Consider the following 20,485-nt stretch of genomic DNA (forward strand, 5'->3'; position numbering starts at 1 on the left):
AATGAATTAGAACAGCAACTTGCATTTATGTAGGGCTGAATTTTATTCTCCCGCGCCGCCAAGTCGCCATGATCTACCACGCAGCAGCTCAAGATTATATGCTGGCTGGGCCGCACCTCCCCCCGCCCAATCATGTGGTGGGGGCGGGCTCTGAGATGCCAGCAACAGCATCAGCTGCCTGTGTGTCATTTTTTTAAGGGCAGCCAGACCTGCCACTAAATTTAAACATTTAAAACCCCCCAGTACACCGCAATAAAAAATATCGCTGCTTCCTCCTCCCATAACATTTACAGTTGCCCTCTCCCCCATCGCCCCAGCAAAAAACTTACATGGAAGACTTGACCTTCCCCCTCCCGCACACTGTTCAAAGTGCAGAGATCACCCCTGCACCCCCTGCCCTACACTATTAATGCACATTTGGCACCATACCACCCCCCCACTAACTACACTGAAAATCCTTTGTAGCCCCATCCCCACCTCGCTGGACGGGAAAGTTAAGGCATATGAGTGCCGGCCGCCTCTCGGAATATCCCGGCCAGCAGGTAAGATCGCTGACAATTATATTTAAACGTATTCATTTTCTTAATTTACATATGCAAAGTCGAGTCCCGTCGCCCAACGGCAGGGGGTGCCGCCGTGGAGCCTCGCCGCTGCCAGAAGATCGGGCCCAGCATCCTTGGTGCTGCTGCCGGTACAATCTTCCGACACCCCCCTGCCATGGATCCCGATCTCAGGACCTCAACAAATTCCAGCCCACAGTGTCTTTCACAAAAACATGCAAAAACGATTCACAGAGGTATAATAAAACACAGTGGTGCAATGGTTAGCACTGCAATCTCACAGCTCTAGTGGCCCAGGTTCGGTTCTGGGTACTGCCTGTGTGGAATTTGCAAGTTCTCCTTGTGACTGTGTGGGCTTCTGCTGGGGACTCCAGTTTCCTCCCACAGCCAAAGACTTGCAGGTTGATAGGTAAATTGGCCTTTGTAAATTGCCCTTAGTTTAGGTAGGTGGTGGGGATGTGGTAGGGAATATGGTATTAATGTAGGATTAGTATAAATGGGTGGTTATTGGTCAGCACAGACTCGGTGGGCCGAAGGGCCTGTTTCAGTGCTGTATCTCTCTATGACTCAAAGCAATAAATAGACGTCAGGCCATCAAAGAACCTCTTTTTGTGGTGGGCGGGGGGAGCGCAACATGGTTTTTAAGGAAGAGCATAAATGAAGAGGAGCAAGTGGAAAGGAGGACAGAGAGTGATATCACTCAGTGACTAACACTGATTTGGTGCACTGATTTGCAGGTCCTATTAATGCCCTGTTTTAAACACACACAGCCCAACATGCATTCAGCTGCACCAGTGATCCCCCCCCCACCACCCCCACACCCCCCACCAGCCTCCCCACTAGCACTAATTAAATGCATCAGCATTAGACTTTCAGGTGATGTGCTTTTGACTTTCTTTTGCTGCTGCTGAGCTAGTGGAATTACTGTGTAATGTGTTAATAGAGGAGCTTTTACAAGTTGTTGGAGTCAGAAGAGAGTGGTACTGGACCTCTGCAAGAAGTTTAGTGGAGTTTGAAGGCCTCTTAGAAGGAAATTTGTTCTCACTCATGGGGAATATTGTTGCCGTCCCTCTTTGCCTGCAACACGACAGGGAGATGGAGCACAGGCAGCAAAGAGGGAAAGCTGCATGCAGAGAGAGGAGGAGGAGGAAGGTACTCATCAGTAGTGTCTTTTCCTACCTCCACCTCAGCCAGATGCAGTGTCTGAGGCAGCTACGATTCACCAAGGAGGTAGTCACTGAACAGTGCCACCTCCTTCAACTGGACCTGCAGCCTGACAGCATGGCAAGGGCAATGCTGCCAATGGCCATCAGGGTTATCGTTGCCCTCAATTTCTACGCCAGAGGATCCTTCCAGGCTGGAGCCAGTGGCATCACCAACATCACACCTTTCACCATGCATCACTGCATCAGGGAGGTTATGGAGACCCTTTACACAAGGAGAGAGGATTTCATTGTCTCTCTATGTTGAGAGAAGCAGGGGAGGCAAGCATGTGGCTTTGCCAGGGTAACAGGATTCCCAGTGGTGCAGGGAGCCATCGAATGCACACATGTGACTTTGTGGGTGCCGCATCTTAATGGGGAGAAGTACACGAACCGCAAAGGGTTCCACTCCCTGAACATGCAGTTGGTGTGCAATAATGCACAGGGCATCATGTTAGTTAATGCCCGCTTTCCTGGCAGCAGCCACGATGCCTTTATCCTGTGCCAGTTAGCCGTTTCTACCATATCCAAGCCAGCATGGTGAACCAGAGGGTGGCTGCTTGGTGACAAAGCTTACTCTCGCTACACGTGGCTCATGACTCCCCTCCGCCACTTGGTCACAAGTGGCCAGCGCTTATACAATGAGAACCATGCTGCAACCAGGAACGCCATGAAACAAACTATTGTCATCCTCAAACAACAAGTCCACTGCCTGGACCACTCAGGAGAGCCCTACAGTACTTGGTGGAGCATGTCTCTAAATTCATGGTGATCTGCTGTGTTCTACAACACATGGCGCTCATGAGAGTGCAACCTGTGCCATCAGGCCTTTGGCAAGCACCTCAGGAGGAGAAGGAGGAAGAGGAGAATCATAGAATGGTTGTATCGCAGAAGGAGGCCATTCGGCCTGTAATATCCATGCTGGCTGCCTGCAAGGGAAACTCAGCTAGTCTCACTCCCCTGGCCTTTCCCTGTAGCTCTGCCACCAGGGAGTCCCTCTGTGGTACATGGAGCCTCCAAAAAGGAAAGCCTACCCCGGGAAGCTGCTTTGGGAGGCCGCCTCAACATAGCTGGCTGTCTCCCAATGTGACAGGGGGGCCATTCTAATGCCAATAAAATGCTGGCATTCTGGTAAAATGGCCATCAGTAGACCAATTAATTACCTTAATTAGCCGCCCGCCTATGGTCAACGGACAGCGGAGTTACTACCATTCCTGCCACTGGTACCATCTCCTGGCGGCAGGAATACCTCAGGCTTCCCTCACAATGCCTTCTGCCACTATTTTACTGCCTCCCTGCCCATCTTCAAAAGCTGGTAAAATACCGGCTATTGAGTTTGGAAGTGACAGACATAAATGAGGGTTGCAATGGCAAATAACTGAGACAGGGGATGAGACAGCAATGTTATGCAGATGGAAGTAGGTGATTTTTGCAATGGAGAGGTATGGGGTTTGAAATTCGGCTCAGGGACAAGTAGGACACGGAAATTGTTGGAGTCTGGTCAGCCTAAGCCAATAGCTATAGAATGGCATAGAATTGGTGATGAGGGAGTTTATGGCAGAGAATGGCTTCAGTTTTCCCAATGTTTAACTGGAGGGCAATGTAATTCATCCAGGACTGGATGTCAACCAGCTGTCTGAAAATACTGAGGCAGTTGAGAAGGGTTGAGAGAGGTGGTGAAGAGTTAGAACTGGGTGTCATTAATGTGCATGTATCAGTGGCCCTCCTGACTGTAGATGATGTTTGCCAAGGGGCAGCATATACATGATGAAAAAGAGGTGACTAAGGATAGATCCTAAGGGAACTCCAGAGGTAGTTGTGTGGTGGCAGATGAGAAGACATTGCTGGAGATGCTCTGGCTCTGATTGGAAAGGTAGATTCATTATAACTGTATTGAATAAAAAGACAAATTTCAGTCAATGTATATCAAATATTTAATTAATTATGGTACGTGAATAAAATGAATCCAACCTGCATCCTCACAAACCTTCAGGGAATGAGCCGCGGCAGCTAATGAAGGTTTGTTAAAAATACTAAAGATCAAGGAAGGCATCTTTTTCTGCTAATGTCTAAAAGTTATCTGTAAAAGAAAAGTTTTAAATCTGATAGATTACTATGCCAAGCAAAAAAAAAATTGTATATGAAGAAAATCTGCTCATATGTACTGACTGAAATAGGCTTGTAAGTCATCAGCTGTTCACCTCAGTCAGCGTAAGTTGATTGAATTATCACATTTTCTTCCTTCCCTGTCTGATTTGCTTTATTTACATCTTCTGTCCTTGACATGGTAACCCATGCAGGGGTTATGGTTCCATCGAACTTCAGGGGCCATCACAGTTGAGCCTCATTATTGCTTGTACATTTTATCATATGCTAGAGTACAGTTCCATAATTCTTCATGCCCAAGTCTAGACACTGTGGGAGAGTTTTAACGCCCCCCCCCCTCAAAATGGGTGAGTTTGGTTCGGCTGATAAAATGTGAAAAATATGAATCCCAACCCCAACCCGCCTCCAACGCATCTGCTTCTGGTTTTAACAGAGGCAGTGTGGGGGATGGCAACCAACCCAGTCCCAGGAGGCAAGTTGGCAATTTAAATATTATAATGAGGCTGCATACCTCATATTTAACCATTTGACAATGGCCGGCCAAGTTTTCCAGTCCACGAGAAACCTGGCAGCTAGGGGGAGACAACGACTGCTGAATTCAGGATTTAAGTGCCTTTCTACTTACCTCTGGATTCGGTATACCTGCTTCACCAAGCCCCTACAATTAGACACCCAATGCCACCGCCCAGCATCCCCCCCGCACCCCCCCACACCCCTGATTCTTCAAATCTCCCCCGACTCTTATGATCTCCTCCACAAAGCCTCCAATCTCCCCCAATCCCAGACTTTGATCATACCTCTGATCTCCCCTCTGTTCTGGACCTTGATTTTCCCTCTGGGTTCTGATCTCCACCCATCTCCCACCTCTGGCCTTTCTGATCCCTCTCTTGCTCCTCTCCACTCCCTGGCTGCAGCCTAGTCCTGAAAACCTACCCACCCAACAGCCAGCCTCAATCTGGTTGGCTGTGCCTGGGAAACAGAGATAAAAAATGCTAATCAGGTCCTTCTGTTAAATTTGGCAGAATCTGCGAGAAACCCAGTCTTCCAGGTTTCCTGATGTCAAAGCAAACCCCCCCACTCCATCCTCCGCCACTCCCTTCCCACCTCTGAGTTGATATCCAGCCCTGAATATCAGTTGGATTATTCAATAGTAGGCACCATCAATCCTGATCCTTAACCTGAGCCTGATTGTCTTTTCTTGGTGCCCTCATGTGCATACTCCAATAGGGGCTACTGGAAAGTAATCAAGAGCAGTAACTCTACACAATCATCCCCCTTTCCAGCTGGAGAAATTATAGCCACTGAACTGTTGTTTTCTTTTTATATTTTTAGCCACTCAAAATGGAACCCAATGTGTTTGTTCAAAAGGCTCTGACATGAATTATTTTCGAACACCCAGGCCCGATATTTATTCAGGGCCTTGAAGAGAGCAGAGGAGGATTTCCGAATAGAAAACCTGAATGTATGGGCACTCAAATGTTCTGTTCTCTCAACAGATTTCATGCCTGACAGCCAGCCAGGTTAATAGGCTGTTGCCAGTTGGGCAGGAAAGCAGCCGAAGGGCGAATGCCAGGAATGCAGTAGATTGCAAGGTTTTCAGGGTGAGGGGGTTGGGGGGGTGTGTGGTTTGGTGAACACTTGGAAATTGTGAAAGGATGAGGGGAAGTCGAAGGTGGGGACAAGCACTGGAGATTGTGGAGGCATCGGGAGAGTTGGAGACAGCGGGAGGATAGGGGAGAGATGGGAAGTCAGAGATGAAGGGAGGGCTTGGAGATCATGGGGTTATGGGGGAGTTGGAATTCATGGGGTGGGTGGGGGAAGTTGGGAAAGTCAGAGGGAGGGCTTGGAGATCGTGGGGATATGGGGGTGTTGAAGATCAGAGGTGTGGAAGCAAACTGAGACCACAGAGGATTGGGGGAGTTGGGGATTGTGAGAGATTAGTCCGAGATAGGGGGTTGAATTTTGTTTTCCCACCGCCGCTTCCACATGCACAGGCTGCACGCTGCCACACTGCCACAATCTTGAGCACGGCGGCTCATTAAAGTATGCAGGGCGGCTGCCCGACCCCCAATCATGTGGCGGGGGGCGGCCTTGGCTATTTTTAAAGGCCAGCCAGCCCTGCTCAGAGAATGCACAGTTGAACCCTATACCCCCCGCCCCACTACACCGAAAGTAAATGTTGGCCCCGTTCCCCCCACCCACCCCCCAATACGCTGTAATTGAAGAGTTGACCCCTTCTTGCCCCAACTGCAGAAAGTGCAGGGGTCATGCCTCTCCTCCCCCCCAACTGAAAAAAATGCAGAGGCCACCGCTCGCTCCCCCGACCTTACACGACAAATGCAGAGTTGATTCCATCCCCTCCCTCTACTACACTAAGAATCCTGCGTTCTCCCCTTCCCCACCCCTGTGGCGCTAGCTTTCCCTGGACGGGAAAGTGAAGGCGCATGAGTGCTGCCCATCACACAGAAGACCCAGATCCCATAGTAAGATCGCAGGTAGTTCAAATTATTCATATGGTTTATTTAAATATTTAAAGTCAGGTCCCATCGCCAAGTGGCAGAGGGGCTACCACGGAACCTCGCCGCAGCCGGGAAGAACTGGCTCGGCAATCCTGGCGTTGGGCTCTGTGGTGGCTGCTGCCATTCTGATCTTCCGGCCCCTTCTGCTACGGAGACTGATGTCGGGAACTGAACAAAATTCAGCCCAGGGAGTACACATGGATATCGTGGATGGATTGGGGAAGTGGAGATTGCGGGAGGAGGTGGGCAAGCTGGAGATAGGGGTGAGCACTTGGAGATTGTGGAGTGCAAGGGGAGTCTGAGATTGTGGGATTTGATTGTGGGGTCTATAAAGAGGTTAGCTTGTTGGACCTGGAGTAAACACTCCTGCTGTTCCTGGCCCACAAGCAGCACTGTAAATGCATTTACCTCTTGGCGCCGGCCCTTCTCACCTCCTTTTACCTGCTTGAATTCTTGACCTCTGAGAAATCCTGTTAAAATGGAGGTATTTGCAGCCTCCTTACAAGATTTTAGTGACTGACCTGCCTCCTGACAGATGATTTTTTAAATTTGTTTTTTGTGGGATGTGGGCATCACTGGCTCTTCTTCTTCTTCTTTGGCCTCCTTGTCTCGGGAAACAATGAGTAAGCACCTGCAAGTGGTCAGTGGTTTGTGGAGCAGCGCCTGGAGTGGCTATAAAGGCCAATACCAGAGTGACAGACTCTTCCACAGGTGCTGCAGATAAAATTGGTTGTCAGGGATGTTTCACAGTTGGCTCTCCCCTTGCGCATCTGTCTTTTTTCCTGCCAACTGCTAAGTCTCTTCGATTCGCCACGCTTTAGCCCCGCCTTTATGGCTGCCCGCCAGCTCTGGCGATCGCTGACAACTGACTCACACGACTTGTGATCAATGTCACAGGACTTCATGTCCCGTTTGCAGACATCTTTAAAGCGGAGACATGGACGGCCGGTGGGTCTGATAACAGTGGCGAGCTTGCTGTACAATGTGTCCTTGGGGATCCTGCCATCTTCCATGCGGCTCACACGGCCAAGCCATCTCAAGCGCCGCTGACTCAGTAGTGTGTATAAGCTGGGGATGTTGGCCGCCTCGAGGACTTCTGTGTTGGAGATACGGTCCTGCCACCTGATGCCAAGGATTCTCCGGAGTCAGCGAAGATGGAATGAATTGAGACGTCGCTCTTGGCTGACATACGTTGTCCAGGCCTCGCTGCCATAGAGCAAGGCACTGAGGACACAGGCTTGATACACGCGGACTTTTGTGTTCCGTGTCAGTGTGCCATTTTCCCACACTCTCTTGGCCAGTCTGGACATAGCAGTGGAAGCCTTTCCCATGCGCTTGTGGATTTCTGCATCAAGAGGCAGGTTACTGGTGATAGTTGAGCCTAGGTTGGTGAACTCTTGAACCACTTCCAGAGTGTGGTCGCCGATATTGATGGATGGAGCATTTCTGACGTCCTGTCCCATGATGTTCGTTTTCTTGAGGCTGATGGTTAGGCCAAATTCGTTGCAGGCAGCCACAAACCTGTTGATGAGAGCAGCAGGGAGAAGAAAATCCCAAACAGTGTAGGTGCGAGAGCACAGCTAGATCACTGGCGAGATCAGCATTTATTGCCCATCCCTAATTGCCCTTGAACTGAGTGGCTTGCTAGGCTTTTTAAGAGTCAACCACATTGCTGTGGGTCTGGACTGACATATAGACCAGACCAGATAAGGACAGCAGATTTCCTTCCTTCAAGGATATTAGGGAACCAGATGGGCTTTTGCAACAATCAGCAATGGTTTAATGGTCACCATTGGACTAGATTTATTAATTGAATTCAAATTTCACCATCTGCCATGGTGGGATTCGAACCCATGGCGCCAGAGGATTAGTCTGTGCGCTGGGTTACTAGCCTAGTGATATTACCACTACACCACTGGCTCCCCTTGTTTGGTTGATTGCCAAACTCCCAACCCATTTCCGTTAAAATAGGAAGTGGACAAATTGGTGGAGGGTTGGGGTCAGGTTTGTGTTCTTAATTTTTTTTACCTCCCACCTGCCCTCAATCCACCCATCCTTGAGAATTAAGGTATTGCCTCCCTCCCTCACCAGCTGCAGCAGTAAGTACTCTCGGGTCACGTTTCTTAGTTATGTACAGCATAAAGCTCATTTTACTACAACTGTTTGTCTCTAACTCAACTACAAAAGCTGACCTTCCATTTCCCACACCAATCATGCTGTAGCTTCTCTGATTGAGGTTGTCAATTTAGTGCAGATTGCTGTTGAATTCAGGATACTTTCATATTGTGGGCTCATGCCTAATAAGAACTAGACTAAGACAATACAATCTCATTTCACATAGAACTGCTATTGCCAGCAGAGTGGGGAGCCTTTCAAACACTCAGCCTAGGCTGGATTTGAAAAATCCTGGAGGTGAAAGGCAGATGCCCAACTCACTGCACCTGCCAAATGCTCAGTGACCTCGTCATTCTAAGCATTTTGTATGTCCTATTTTTGAAATGTGCTTTGGCATTTGGGAGGAAATATTGTCAAAGTCTGCTTCCACTTAGTAGCTGGAACTCAGATTTTGATGGTTCTCCACCAGTGTCATGAATGAGATAGCTTGTTCACATTGTTTCCCTTTAGTATACTGAGCCACAACAGTACACAGTGTGGTCTGAGCCACAGTTATTTGCCAAGACGATCTACATTTGCTACAAAACAAAACACAACATGACCTACATTGCAAACATTTGTGAAAAATCCTCTAAGGTTATCAAGAAAACAATATATATATGATGTTTTACTGGTAACCTATTTGCCATAGGCAAAAATAACGAAGTTAATAAAGGACCCGTGAAATTATTTTATTTACATTTTAACCTTTGGGTTTGATGGGGGTGTTGATGACTTCAGTGGCACGGAGCTTGCGTGCACCATTGTATTGAACTGTACAATGGTAAGACATGGATTCTTTTCTGTTATTGGCCACATGCAGGTGGAGAACTCTGGGGAGATGCTGAACCATGCAAAGCACTTCCCTTGAGGGATAGAGAAAAATAGGAGGGTGAGTTGTCCCATCACTGTCTCACGCACATTCAAGCAGCTTGTTAAAAGTACCAGGTTGTCGATCTGCTTGCCCTCTCAGATGGAGAATGAGAATAGGGAGCAACAAATTAGGTGAAAACATGTGGAAAATACAGGGGAAAAGATGCAATTTTCTAATTACTGCTGGAGTTACTTTTCTATAGTTTCAATGCCCAAAAATAAAACTGCAATTAAATGGTTCTGCAGTTAGGCATAGATTGCAATCTGATGACAAAACAGTGGTTATCCTCTACCCTTGTATCAATCTGACCATTAAATGATGAAGGAGAATTCCAACTTTATACAAATCTCCCTTCCATTTTCATGGGCCCAAAACTCATGTAGGAGTGGATCTCATGCAAATGGTTTTTAATGAATCTTTTACATACACATCACATCGTTGAATCTGCCTTATCTAAAACCAGAGAGTAGTAGTTGAAGGAGCAAGTTGTTGCCACAACTACAAAACCAGGCATAACACAGGGGAAGTGGCCAGATGCAGCAGCAATCCATCAAAATCGGACCTTTATTTTGCCCAACGGAAACGGTGCGTAGGTGGAGTTAAAGTTGCCTGAATCCATTTTCTTCCGTTATGTTGTAACAACTTCATCTTTGCTGACATTGACACCAGCTCAAGTCTCCAGCGGCAGCCTGATGGGGTGCTGAGTTTAAATCTAAAAATTGCAGCCTGGTGATGTAACTGGTGCTGCAGTAGGATTTTAACTTTGGCATTTGGGAGGTCTACATGAAGCCCACCATGATTGATGAACAATGGAGGGAGTTGCAGAGTGACCAGAAGAGGCCAGGGTAAGTTTCAAAAGGTTCTCCCTTTATGTGGGATATTTCAGGGCCAGGAGGAGCAGGATGCTCCCCTGGATCCCACAAGGTGTCCTTGGGCACCACCCCCCAGCCCCGATATTGCCTCTCCCTCCCTTGACTGGCATTGACTAGCTGTCAACACCCACCACCCCCTCTCCCCCACTCCCCTTGAGCACTTACTTTATGTCCAGGGTGAAAAATCCTGGATCCCGGCGGTGCCCAGCTCCTGTCCCAACTCTCACTCTCACCTGCCAGTCCCAATGATACATTTAAATATTTTCCTTCCTGACATTCGGGGTTGACCACCTACTTCACACCACCTACATACCAATCCTGCCCCAAGTTAAAATTGACCCCTTTGTGTTTAGTTGTTGACTCCAAAGAGGAAGCGAGCTTGAGAAGAACAAATTAGTTGTCTGAGAAATTTTTTAGTCGACAAATTCTGGGCTGTGATCCCCAACAAATGTAGGAAGTAGATAGTTAACATTTATTTGTTGATGATACTATACTGATGATAAATCAGTACAGGATGATCAGCCAGTTTGAATCAGTGTGTGGCGCCACAGGGGTTTCTACATTTCCATCTGATTTATAAATCAGATAAGTGCATAATGAGGAATTTGTATCCACTGTGTTTTTGTTGCCTTGTGTTCTTAGGCTCACAGAACAGAAAACCGAACTGCCTGTGGCATTTATAGTCCATTAGGTATCTAAGGTGACTTGCTAACACAATGCAGGAGTTGGATTTCTTTATAATAATAGGTGGCAAAGAGTTACATAACAACACACCAAGGCTACTCAGGCAGCACCTTCCAAACCCGTGACCTTTACCACCTAGAAGGACAAGGGCAGCAGATTCGTGGGGACACCATCATCTGCCAGTTCCCCTCCAAGCCAAACTTCACCCTGACTTGGAACTATATCGCCATTCCTTCACCATCGCTGGGTCAAAATTCTGGAACTCCTTTCCTAATAGCACTGTGGGCATGCCTACCCCACATGGACTGCAGCGGCAGCGGTTCAAGAAGGCAGCTCACCACGACCTTCTCATGGGCAATTAGGGTTGGGCAATAAATGCAGGCCCAGCCAGTGACGCGCACATCCCATGAAACGAATAAAGAAAAAGTGATCCAAGTGGCTCACCACTTCATAAAATCTAACATTCAATGAGAACCCATGGGAGTTGTTTAGAACATAGAGTTTATTCTGTACAATATGTACTAAGCATAGTAGAGATAGAAACATAGAAAATAGGAGCAGGAGTAGGCCGTTGGGCCCTTCGAGCCTGCTTCGCCATTCATAATGATCATGGCTGATCATCCAACTCAGTAACCTGTTCCCGCTTTTGCCCCATACCCTTTGATCCCTTTAGACCCAAGAGCTATATCGAACTCCTTCTTGAAAACATACAATGTTTTGACCTCAACTGCTTTCTGTAGTAGCGAATTCCACAGGCTCACCACTCTCTGGGTGAAGAAATTTCTCCTCATCTCAGTCCTGAAAGGTTTACCCCGTATCCTTAGACTATGACCCCGGGTTCTGGACTTCCTCACCATCGGGAACATCCTTCCTGCATCTACCCTGTCAAGTTCTGTTAGAATTTTATGGGTTTCTATGAGATCCCCCCTCACTCTTCTGAACTCCAGTGAATATAATCCTAACCGACTCAATCTCTCCTCATACGTCAGTCCCGCCACCCCAGGAATCAGTCTGGTAAACCTTCGCTGCACTCCCTGTATAGCAAGAACATCCTTCCTCAGTTAAGGAGACCAAAACTGCACACTATATTCCAGGTGAGGCCTCACCAAGGCCCAGTATAATTGCAGCAAGTTATCCCTGCTCCTGTACTCGAATCCTCTCGCCATGAAGGCCAACATACCATTTGCCTTTTTTACCGCCTGTTGGACCTGCATGTTTACCTTCAGCGTCTGGTGTACGAGAACACCCAGGTCTCACTGCATTTTCCCCTCTCTCAGTTTATAGCCATTCAGATAATAATCTGTCTTCCTGTTTTTGCCACCGAAGTGGATAACCTCACATTTATCCACACTATACTGCATTTGCCATGCATTTGCCCACACACTCAACTTGTCGAAATCACCCTGAAGCCTCTCTGCATCCTCCTCACAACTCACCCTCCCACCCAGTTTTGTGTCATCTGCAAATTTGGAGATATTACCTTTAGTTCCCTTCATCTAAATCATTAATATATATTGTGAATAGCTGGGGTCCGAGCACCAATCCCTGCGGTACCCCACTAGTCACTGCCTGACATTTGGAAAAAAAAACATTTATCCCTACACTTTGTTTCCTGTCTGCCGACCAATTTTCTATCCATCGCAATACATTACCCCCAATCCCATGCGCTTTAATTTTACATGCTAATCTCTTATGTGGGACTTTGTCGAAAGCCTTCTGAAAGTCCAAATAAACCACATCCACTGGCTCGCCCTCATCAACTCTACTTGTTACATCCTCGAAGAATTCTAGTAGATTTGACAAGCATGATTTCCCTTTTGTAAATCCATGCTTACTCTGCCTGATTCTACCACTGTTCTCCAAGTGCTGTGCTGTAAAATCTTTGATAATGGACTCTAGAATTTTCCCCACTACTGACGTCAGGCCGACTGGTCTATAATTCCCTGTTTTCTCTCTCCCTCCCTTTTTAAATAGTGGTGTTACATTAGCTACCTCCAATCTGTAGGAACTGTTCCAGAGTCTATAGAATCTTGGAAGATGACCAACAAAGCATCCACTATTTCTAGGGCCACTTCCTTAAGTACTTTGGGATGCATACCATCAGGCCCCGGGGATTTATCGGCCTTCAATCCCATCAATTTCTCCAACACCATTTCTCTACTAATACTGATTTCCTTCAGTTCCTCTCTCTCACTGAACCCTGTGTTCCCCAACATTTCTGGTATGATATTTGTGTCCTCCTTTGTAAAGACAGAATCAAAATATGCAAAGTTGTTCAGCCATTTCTTTGTTCCCCATAATAAATTCCCTGTTTCTGACTGTAAAAGACCTACATTTGTCTTCACCAATCTTTTTCTCTTCATATACCTATAGAAACTTTTACAATCAGTTTTTATGTACCCCACAAGCTTGCTCTCGTACTCTATTTTCTCCTTCTTAATCAATCCCTTGGTCCTCCTTTGCTGAATTCTAAACTGCTCCCAATCCTCAGGCCTGTTGTTTTTTTGCCCAATTTATATGCCTTTTCCTTGGATCTAATGCTATCTCTAATTTCCCTTGTAAGCCATGGAAATCTACCTTTCCCGTTTTACTTTTGCGTCAGACACGGATAAACAATTGATGCAGTTCATCCATGCGCTTTTTAAATGTTTGCCATTGCCTATCCACCGTCATCCCTTTAAGTAACGTTTCCCAATCCGTCATAGTCAACTAGCGCCTCATACCTTCGTAGTTTCCTTTACTAAGATTCAGGACCCTTGTCTCAGAATCAACTACGTCACTCTCCATCTTGATGAAGAATTCTATCATATTATGGTCGCTCATCCCCAAGGGGTCTCGCACCACTAGATTACCAATTATTCCTCTCTCATTACACAATACCCAGTCTAGGATGACCTATTCTCCAGTTGGTTCCCCAACGTATTGACCCAGAAAACCATCCCGTATACACTCCAAGAATTCCTCCTCTACAGTATCGTGACTAATTTGATTTGCCCAATCTATATGCAGATTATAGCCACCCATAATTACAGATGTTCCTTTATCGCATGCGTCTCTAATTTCCTGTTTAATGCCATTCCCAAAATCACCACCACAGTTTGTGGGTCTATATACAACCCCCACTAACGTTTTTTGCCCCTTAGTGTTTCTCAGCTCTACACATACAGATTCCACATCGTCAGAGCTAATATCTTTCCTCACTATTGCATTAATTTCCTCTTTAACTAGCAATGCAACTCTACCGCCTTTTGCTTTTTGTCTGTACTTCCTAAATACCCTGGATGTTCATTTCCCATCCCTGGTCACCTTGCAGCCATGCCTCCATAATCCCGACTAAATCATACTCGTTTACATCAATTTGCTCGATTAATTCATCCACTTTATTACGAATGCTCCACGCGTTAAGGCACAAAGCCTTAAGGCTTATCTTTTTAACATTACTTGTCCCCTTCCACTATTTTTCACTGTGGCCCTGTTTGAGTCTGGCCCTTGATTTCTCTGCCTATCACTTCTTCTTCCCCTTACTGTCTTTTGTTCTTCTCTTTGATCCCCCCTCCTCTGACTCCTTGCAAAGGTTCGCATTGCACAGGTGAAAGGTTCGTAAAAATAGCTAATGTCAGTTTTACCATGGTAACCAATCGAAGCAACTAGAGGCATGTACATATTTTATTATGCATTTCATAGTGTAGAAATATGTATTACAATTTATATAACGTATATATGTACAATATAAATCATACTCAAGCATGTTTTTGGTGATAATGCTAAACCATTGATGGCTATATAACCTTCTCTCTTCCTATACTTTACATTTAAAACACAAAGTTCTGAAAATACTTTTTTATTTTTCCAGCTGGCACAACATACATCTTTAGCCGTGGTGGTGGACTAATCACTTATACATGGCCCCCCAATGACAGGCCAAGCACCCGAGCAGACAGACTGGCTGTGGGCTTTGACACACACGTAAAAGATGCCATTTTGGTGCGTGTAGATAGTTCTGCTGGGCTTGGAGACTACCTACAGCTTCACATTGTAAGTAATCAAATGCACAGTGAAAATAATTCACACAAAAAAAATCCGTCAAGATTTTATTGTTTTTTTAATTGGATTTTATTGTTTGCATTAGTGAAGTGTTGCCAAGTCAAGATTAAAAAGTTTTTACTGTGCACTGAACTTTAGGTTGCATTTGTACTGCAGTTTTTGGGAACTCAAAACAGTATAAGGTAGCCTCCTAGAGAGGCTCTCACACTTCATGCAAGTCTTCTGAAGATACTTTTATTTGAGTTTTGTACCATGCTAAAGCCGATTACACCTGAAGCATGGCTTTCAGATGGGGTAACATTAAATGATACCTGCCAGTTCATTAAACCTGACCATCAGTTAAAAAATTAATCTTCTCAGTGACCAACTTAGTGGGCAGGAATTTTGTGCCCCACCGGTGGCCGGAACAGAGGCAGCAGCCATTTTTGAGGCCAGTTTAGTTGCCTGCAGGCAGGCACCTGGCAGCAGCCCAGGGGGGCCAGTGCTCCAGACAGACCTAGAGACCCTCTCTTTCTGCATGGGTGCAAGAACAGCCACATGCCACCCTGTAGAGGAGCTACCTTCCCCACCTGGCAGGAAGAACAATTTTTAAATTAAAGTTTTAAAAAGGTTGGTGAGAGGGTGCATTCATATTGAAGCGCCCACTGTTACTTATTTGTCATCACAGCCCACTGGACATCTCAAGCTGGAAGGCCTCCGATTACTTCCGGTTTCAAGAGCCCACCCCTAATTGGACAGGAAACCTGTCTCCATGCCAATTAAAGCAAAGCCTCTGTGAAAATCCAATGAGTGACTGTTTCACCCCTGAGGGTGGATTCGGAACCTAGAAACAATCCCCGCTTCTGCTTCCCGTGCCTGTAGGGAATATCCAGCCCAGTGAATCTGGAAGTTTTATTTTTGGGGTTGTCACTGGCTGTGCAAGATCCCATGACCGGGATTTCATCCTGGTGACGGGGGTTTCGAAATCCAGAAAAGTGACGTCGAGAACCCCGCCAAACCCGCTGCAGGGGAGAGAATAAAACCCGTCCCAATAGGTCTGAAATGGGCAGCACTCGTGCTGCACAAAGTAGCTCGAACTACACTGCAACCTTTCTGTTGACTCAACACAAAAATCATTTTTCATTGACACAAACGGAACAATATAAATCCAGCTTAAATACAGTAATATTGAATGATATGACAAAATTCAGGTGGATAATTCTCCCATTTCCAAATTAGTTTAGTTACACCTTAGGCTTATTATACATAAAGATGCTTTGAAAGAACTAATTTGTTCACTTGCTTTTTTGCATTCTCCTGATTTAATTCTGTGAATAAAATAACACAATGGAAGACAATTCGTTATTTTCTCAAGAATTCTTAAGATTGCAAACCTGATTGATATACATAAACCAGTTCTGAAAGTTAGTTGAATAAATCATTATAATTTGGTTGTGGCTCGACAAAAGTCGTGTTTCTGTATTGTATAAACCCTGGATATTGTGAACTTCCACAGCTGTTACAGATGTGACTTTGACAGACTTTAATAACTCAATTGGACAATAGGAGCTGAATTTTATCAGCGTGCTGCATTCCACGGCGGCACACTGTGAATTCAGCAGCCTTCCAACACGGATGTACCGCTGCCAAGCCCCCACAATATTACGTGCGGGAACTCATTTAAATGGAGGGGGCGGGGCGGCCACACCCGATAATGTAGAGGAGGCGGCCGCTGCGTCCCCGGCAATGGCGTCCGGCTCCATTGCGCAGGCACAGGCACCATTTTTAAAGAGATTCCAACCCTTCAGGAGAAATTTACATTTTTAAAGGAACCGGTTCAATGAAAATTTAAATTAAGATTTGTTCACACCTGCAATCCCCTCTCCAACCCCCAACACCCCCAATGCATAAACAGTTAGTTTTTTGGCCTATCTCCCCCCAAAAGATTAGTTATTGGCAATGACCTTTCCCCCTGAACTTTGTTCCCTTTGACCGTAAACCCCTTCCCATCATGCCCATACCCAATAAAAAAGTTGTTTCCTGCTTCCCCCCCATCGCCCTGATAATTAGACTCCTCCCCCCACCAGTGTCTTACCTCAGAACTCCGTACAGAGTTCCGAAGGCGCACGGGTTGCGGCCGTTGGCCGTAAAATTGGCATGGGACTCCGCTGGCAGCAGCTAAGTTCGTTTGCATGATTATTACCCTCATTTACTTATTTAATGAAGGCCCCACTGGCAAGCGGTGGGGGTGAAGGGGGGGGGCCACACCGAGGCCTCGCCACTGCCGCTACTATCTGGCGGGGCCTTCTTGACATCGTGGGGCGTGGCGGGACCCTCCCGCTCGCATTTTATGGGCCTCCCTGCCACAACCCACAATCCAGCCCTGCAAGGCAGTTTCATGCAAATATTAAGACATTTGTTTCGCACTTGAGATTTGGTATCACATAATGGGCTGAATTTTACCGTTCCCTTGACACCACGGGTTGTGGCACGGGGGTCGGTAAAATTCTGAGGGGAGAGGCCCGCCTCGACCCGCGATGTCGAGAAGGGCCCGCCGCATATTACCGGCGGCAGGGTGACCTTGGTGCGGTCATCCTGCCATCTGGCAGCGGGCCCTTCATCTCCATATGTAGGTTGCCATTAGATATATTAAAATTAACTTACCTGCCATCCCATGCCGATTTTACAGCCTTCGTTCGACCTTCGCGCGCCTTTGGAACTCTGCATGGAGTTCCGTGGCGGCGAGAACCTGATGGGAAGGGGGAGTAATAAAAATTTCAGGGCAGGAGGGGTGGAGGAGCAGGGAAATCAATTTTAATTGGATGTGGGGATGGTGGGAAGGGGTTGAAGGGCAAAAGATTGAAGGTTGTGGGGGCGGGGGGGGGGGGTGGGTGGAAGTTCGGGTATTTGAAAAATCAATTGATGGTCATTTCAGGCAATGAAATGATCATTGGGCGGCGTTGGGGAAGGGCCTCCCTCACTTAATTTAATATTTAATAAAAATTACTAATGTTTTCCCTTTAAAAATTAAAATTAATTGTAAGGGCTTAAAGCCCTTTAAAAATGGCACCAGCGCCGCTCCGCCTCCTCTATTTAAGTGAGCCCCACGTGTAATATCGCAGGGGCTCGGCGGCAGCCACTGAATGTGGCCACACCGCTGTGTTTAAAGGCAGCGCCAAAATAAAATTCAGCCCAATATCTGTTCAGACATACTGCATACTGGCACCCTGCAGTATGATTATGGAAATCAATCTTTTCATACATGAATTTAATTGGGAAAATGAACCAAATTGTTCTGGCATGAAGATATTAAAATAGTGAAGATAAAAATTAAATAACCAATAACATGTAAAAAGATGCAATGATAACTAAATTCAAGTATGGCCCAGATTCTAAACCCCTACTTCACCACCCCAATTGGGAACGTTTTGTCTGAATCCTTATCACTTTATTATCAATATGTATTTGATTTTGAGGTATCTATCACATAGTTCACTTTCCATTTATAAAAAACATAAAAATAAAGTGCACACTGCAGCCCTCATGTAAATGAATTTGTATAAACTTGTCATATAAAATTGATTTGGTGAGGGAGAATTCCTGGACCTCTCTTCAAATATATTCCAACACATTCACATTCAGCATAAGCCATTTCAGCAACTGACATGGACTCAATGGTTAATACAATGCCTCAAGTTTCAAGGTATCCACACTCCCATATTTCTATTTCTCATCACGAAGAAGTAAAATTAAATCTTGAAGGTATCTTTTCCATAATAATAGTAAGTAAATGCCACATAGCAGGGTAGAGTTACCAATGTGTTTATGACTGCATGTAGGAAATGCTGAAGACAAACAGCACTTGAGACAACCTGCAGCGGTTATGAATATTCTACTACCTAATTAGTGTGGAATTATTTGTCGCTTTTAAAGAAAACACCCAAATGCCAAAAATTCACTGAGATGACCTGCTATAAGGAAATTGCATGATGTATTTCAAGCATGACTAATGTAATAGAATGTACATCACTGTTTGACAATAAAGGGATGCATTTTACATTAATAAGTGGTCGTACAAATTGAAATAGAAATCTGGTTAACCGGCAATGTGCATTTTTAGTTATTTGTGCTATAGTAATGCATGAAACTGGACACCAGAAATAAAAGACAGTCAATGGGCTCTATTTTATAGGTGCTGCATTGTAAAGTTGTTTCATATTTTGTTGCATTGTGGTTTTAATCAATGCCTTTCTATTATTTTAGTAAATTGATAATGCTGCTTGTGACGCAGCTTATCTGTTGTCTTGTTCTTGAATGCGGATTATGGATAATTGCTCTCTACAGATATTTGAGGCTCACTTCCTCTCAGAATTAATACTTTTAAATGTTTGCAACTTTTTTGAGGAAAATATGGTATTGGAACTAAGTTATGCATTGGGCTAAAACACTGAATCCAAATCAAGATGTTAGGATGAAATTCTTCTTTCTCTAATGCCTGTAAAGATTTTTTGTGAACTAATTTTTGAATAGCCTCCAAACTACTTTGTAGTGGTTGCATGTACAGATCAGATTATTGTCTGTGATTTGGCCTGAATTGACAATTTCATTCAGAAAGCCCACCTGAAATATGCAGTAGGGGGTGCTCTTCTGACATTGAATTAAAGGACATTCTTGGGTCACAATAGTGGGGTGTTACTCTGAATTTGGTAGTGCGACGCGTGACTTTGGAGTGCTTGATACTCTTTGAGTGATAAAAATGGAGAAGCCATTCATTTCTAGCACTGCGCCTGATAAAATCTCAAAATAGGCAATTGGGGTGAAGATAGGAATTGTGCACTTAAAGACAATTATCAATTTGAAGAGGAAAGTTTGTTTCTTGTAATTCACTTTGGGCTTTTTAATGTTGAGTAATTCTGTTGTAGGGTTTTATATGTTATTAGCAAAAAGAAAAAAGTCATATGTTTCAAACAACTCATTTAATGTGGTAATTTGTTATTGTTTTTAAAATGCCTTAATAGTTATTTCTTGTTAGTGTTACAACACTAAGGAAAATCAATTGTCAGTAATTGGCATCAAATTTGGTAAAAAGAAATTGAGCTTTATGCATTTAAACAGTTTAAGTACACAAAGTTTTCCACAGTTTGTTGATCAGAAGTCAATAGCAGGCAGCAATGTTCCAAGTTTTGGTGTACATTATTTATGGTACTTGTCTATCCAATTCTCAATGGTCTGGTCAAATTGCTGGAGGTTATTGGTGGTGATCTCCCCTGGAGTTACTCTTGTGCTCACAAGACTTGTATTCTGCTTAATGATATAACAGTACAACATAATTTAAGTTGTTGCTGTGCTATTTAATTGCACATATTTGTGTCTGTGTCTGCAACCTGCCTCACTTGGGCCGCACGAACTCCCTTGCACTGTTATCTTGGGAGACTCATGTTGTTTGGCTTTTGCTTTAGTTTCTCTCCATGGAGCAATTCATGTGAGCAAT

At 45.3% G+C, this 20,485-nt stretch overlaps 1 protein-coding gene across 13 annotated transcripts in view; it reads left to right on the plus strand.

Moving 5' to 3' along the window:
• Positions 1–20,485, plus strand: part of nrxn1a (neurexin 1a) — a 2,153,831-nt gene that overhangs the window by 1,606,485 nt on the left and 526,861 nt on the right. For all 13 annotated transcript variants that reach the window (XM_068044956.1, XM_068044955.1, XM_068044958.1 and 10 more), the window contains one exon: positions 14,825–15,006. In XM_068044956.1, coding sequence (XP_067901057.1) covers positions 14,825–15,006 — 182 coding nt within the window. The remainder of the gene's footprint in view (positions 1–14,824; positions 15,007–20,485) is intronic.

This window comes from Heterodontus francisci, chromosome 13 (genome assembly GCF_036365525.1).
Source record: "Heterodontus francisci isolate sHetFra1 chromosome 13, sHetFra1.hap1, whole genome shotgun sequence".
In the NCBI taxonomy this organism is placed as follows: domain Eukaryota; kingdom Metazoa; phylum Chordata; class Chondrichthyes; order Heterodontiformes; family Heterodontidae; genus Heterodontus; species Heterodontus francisci.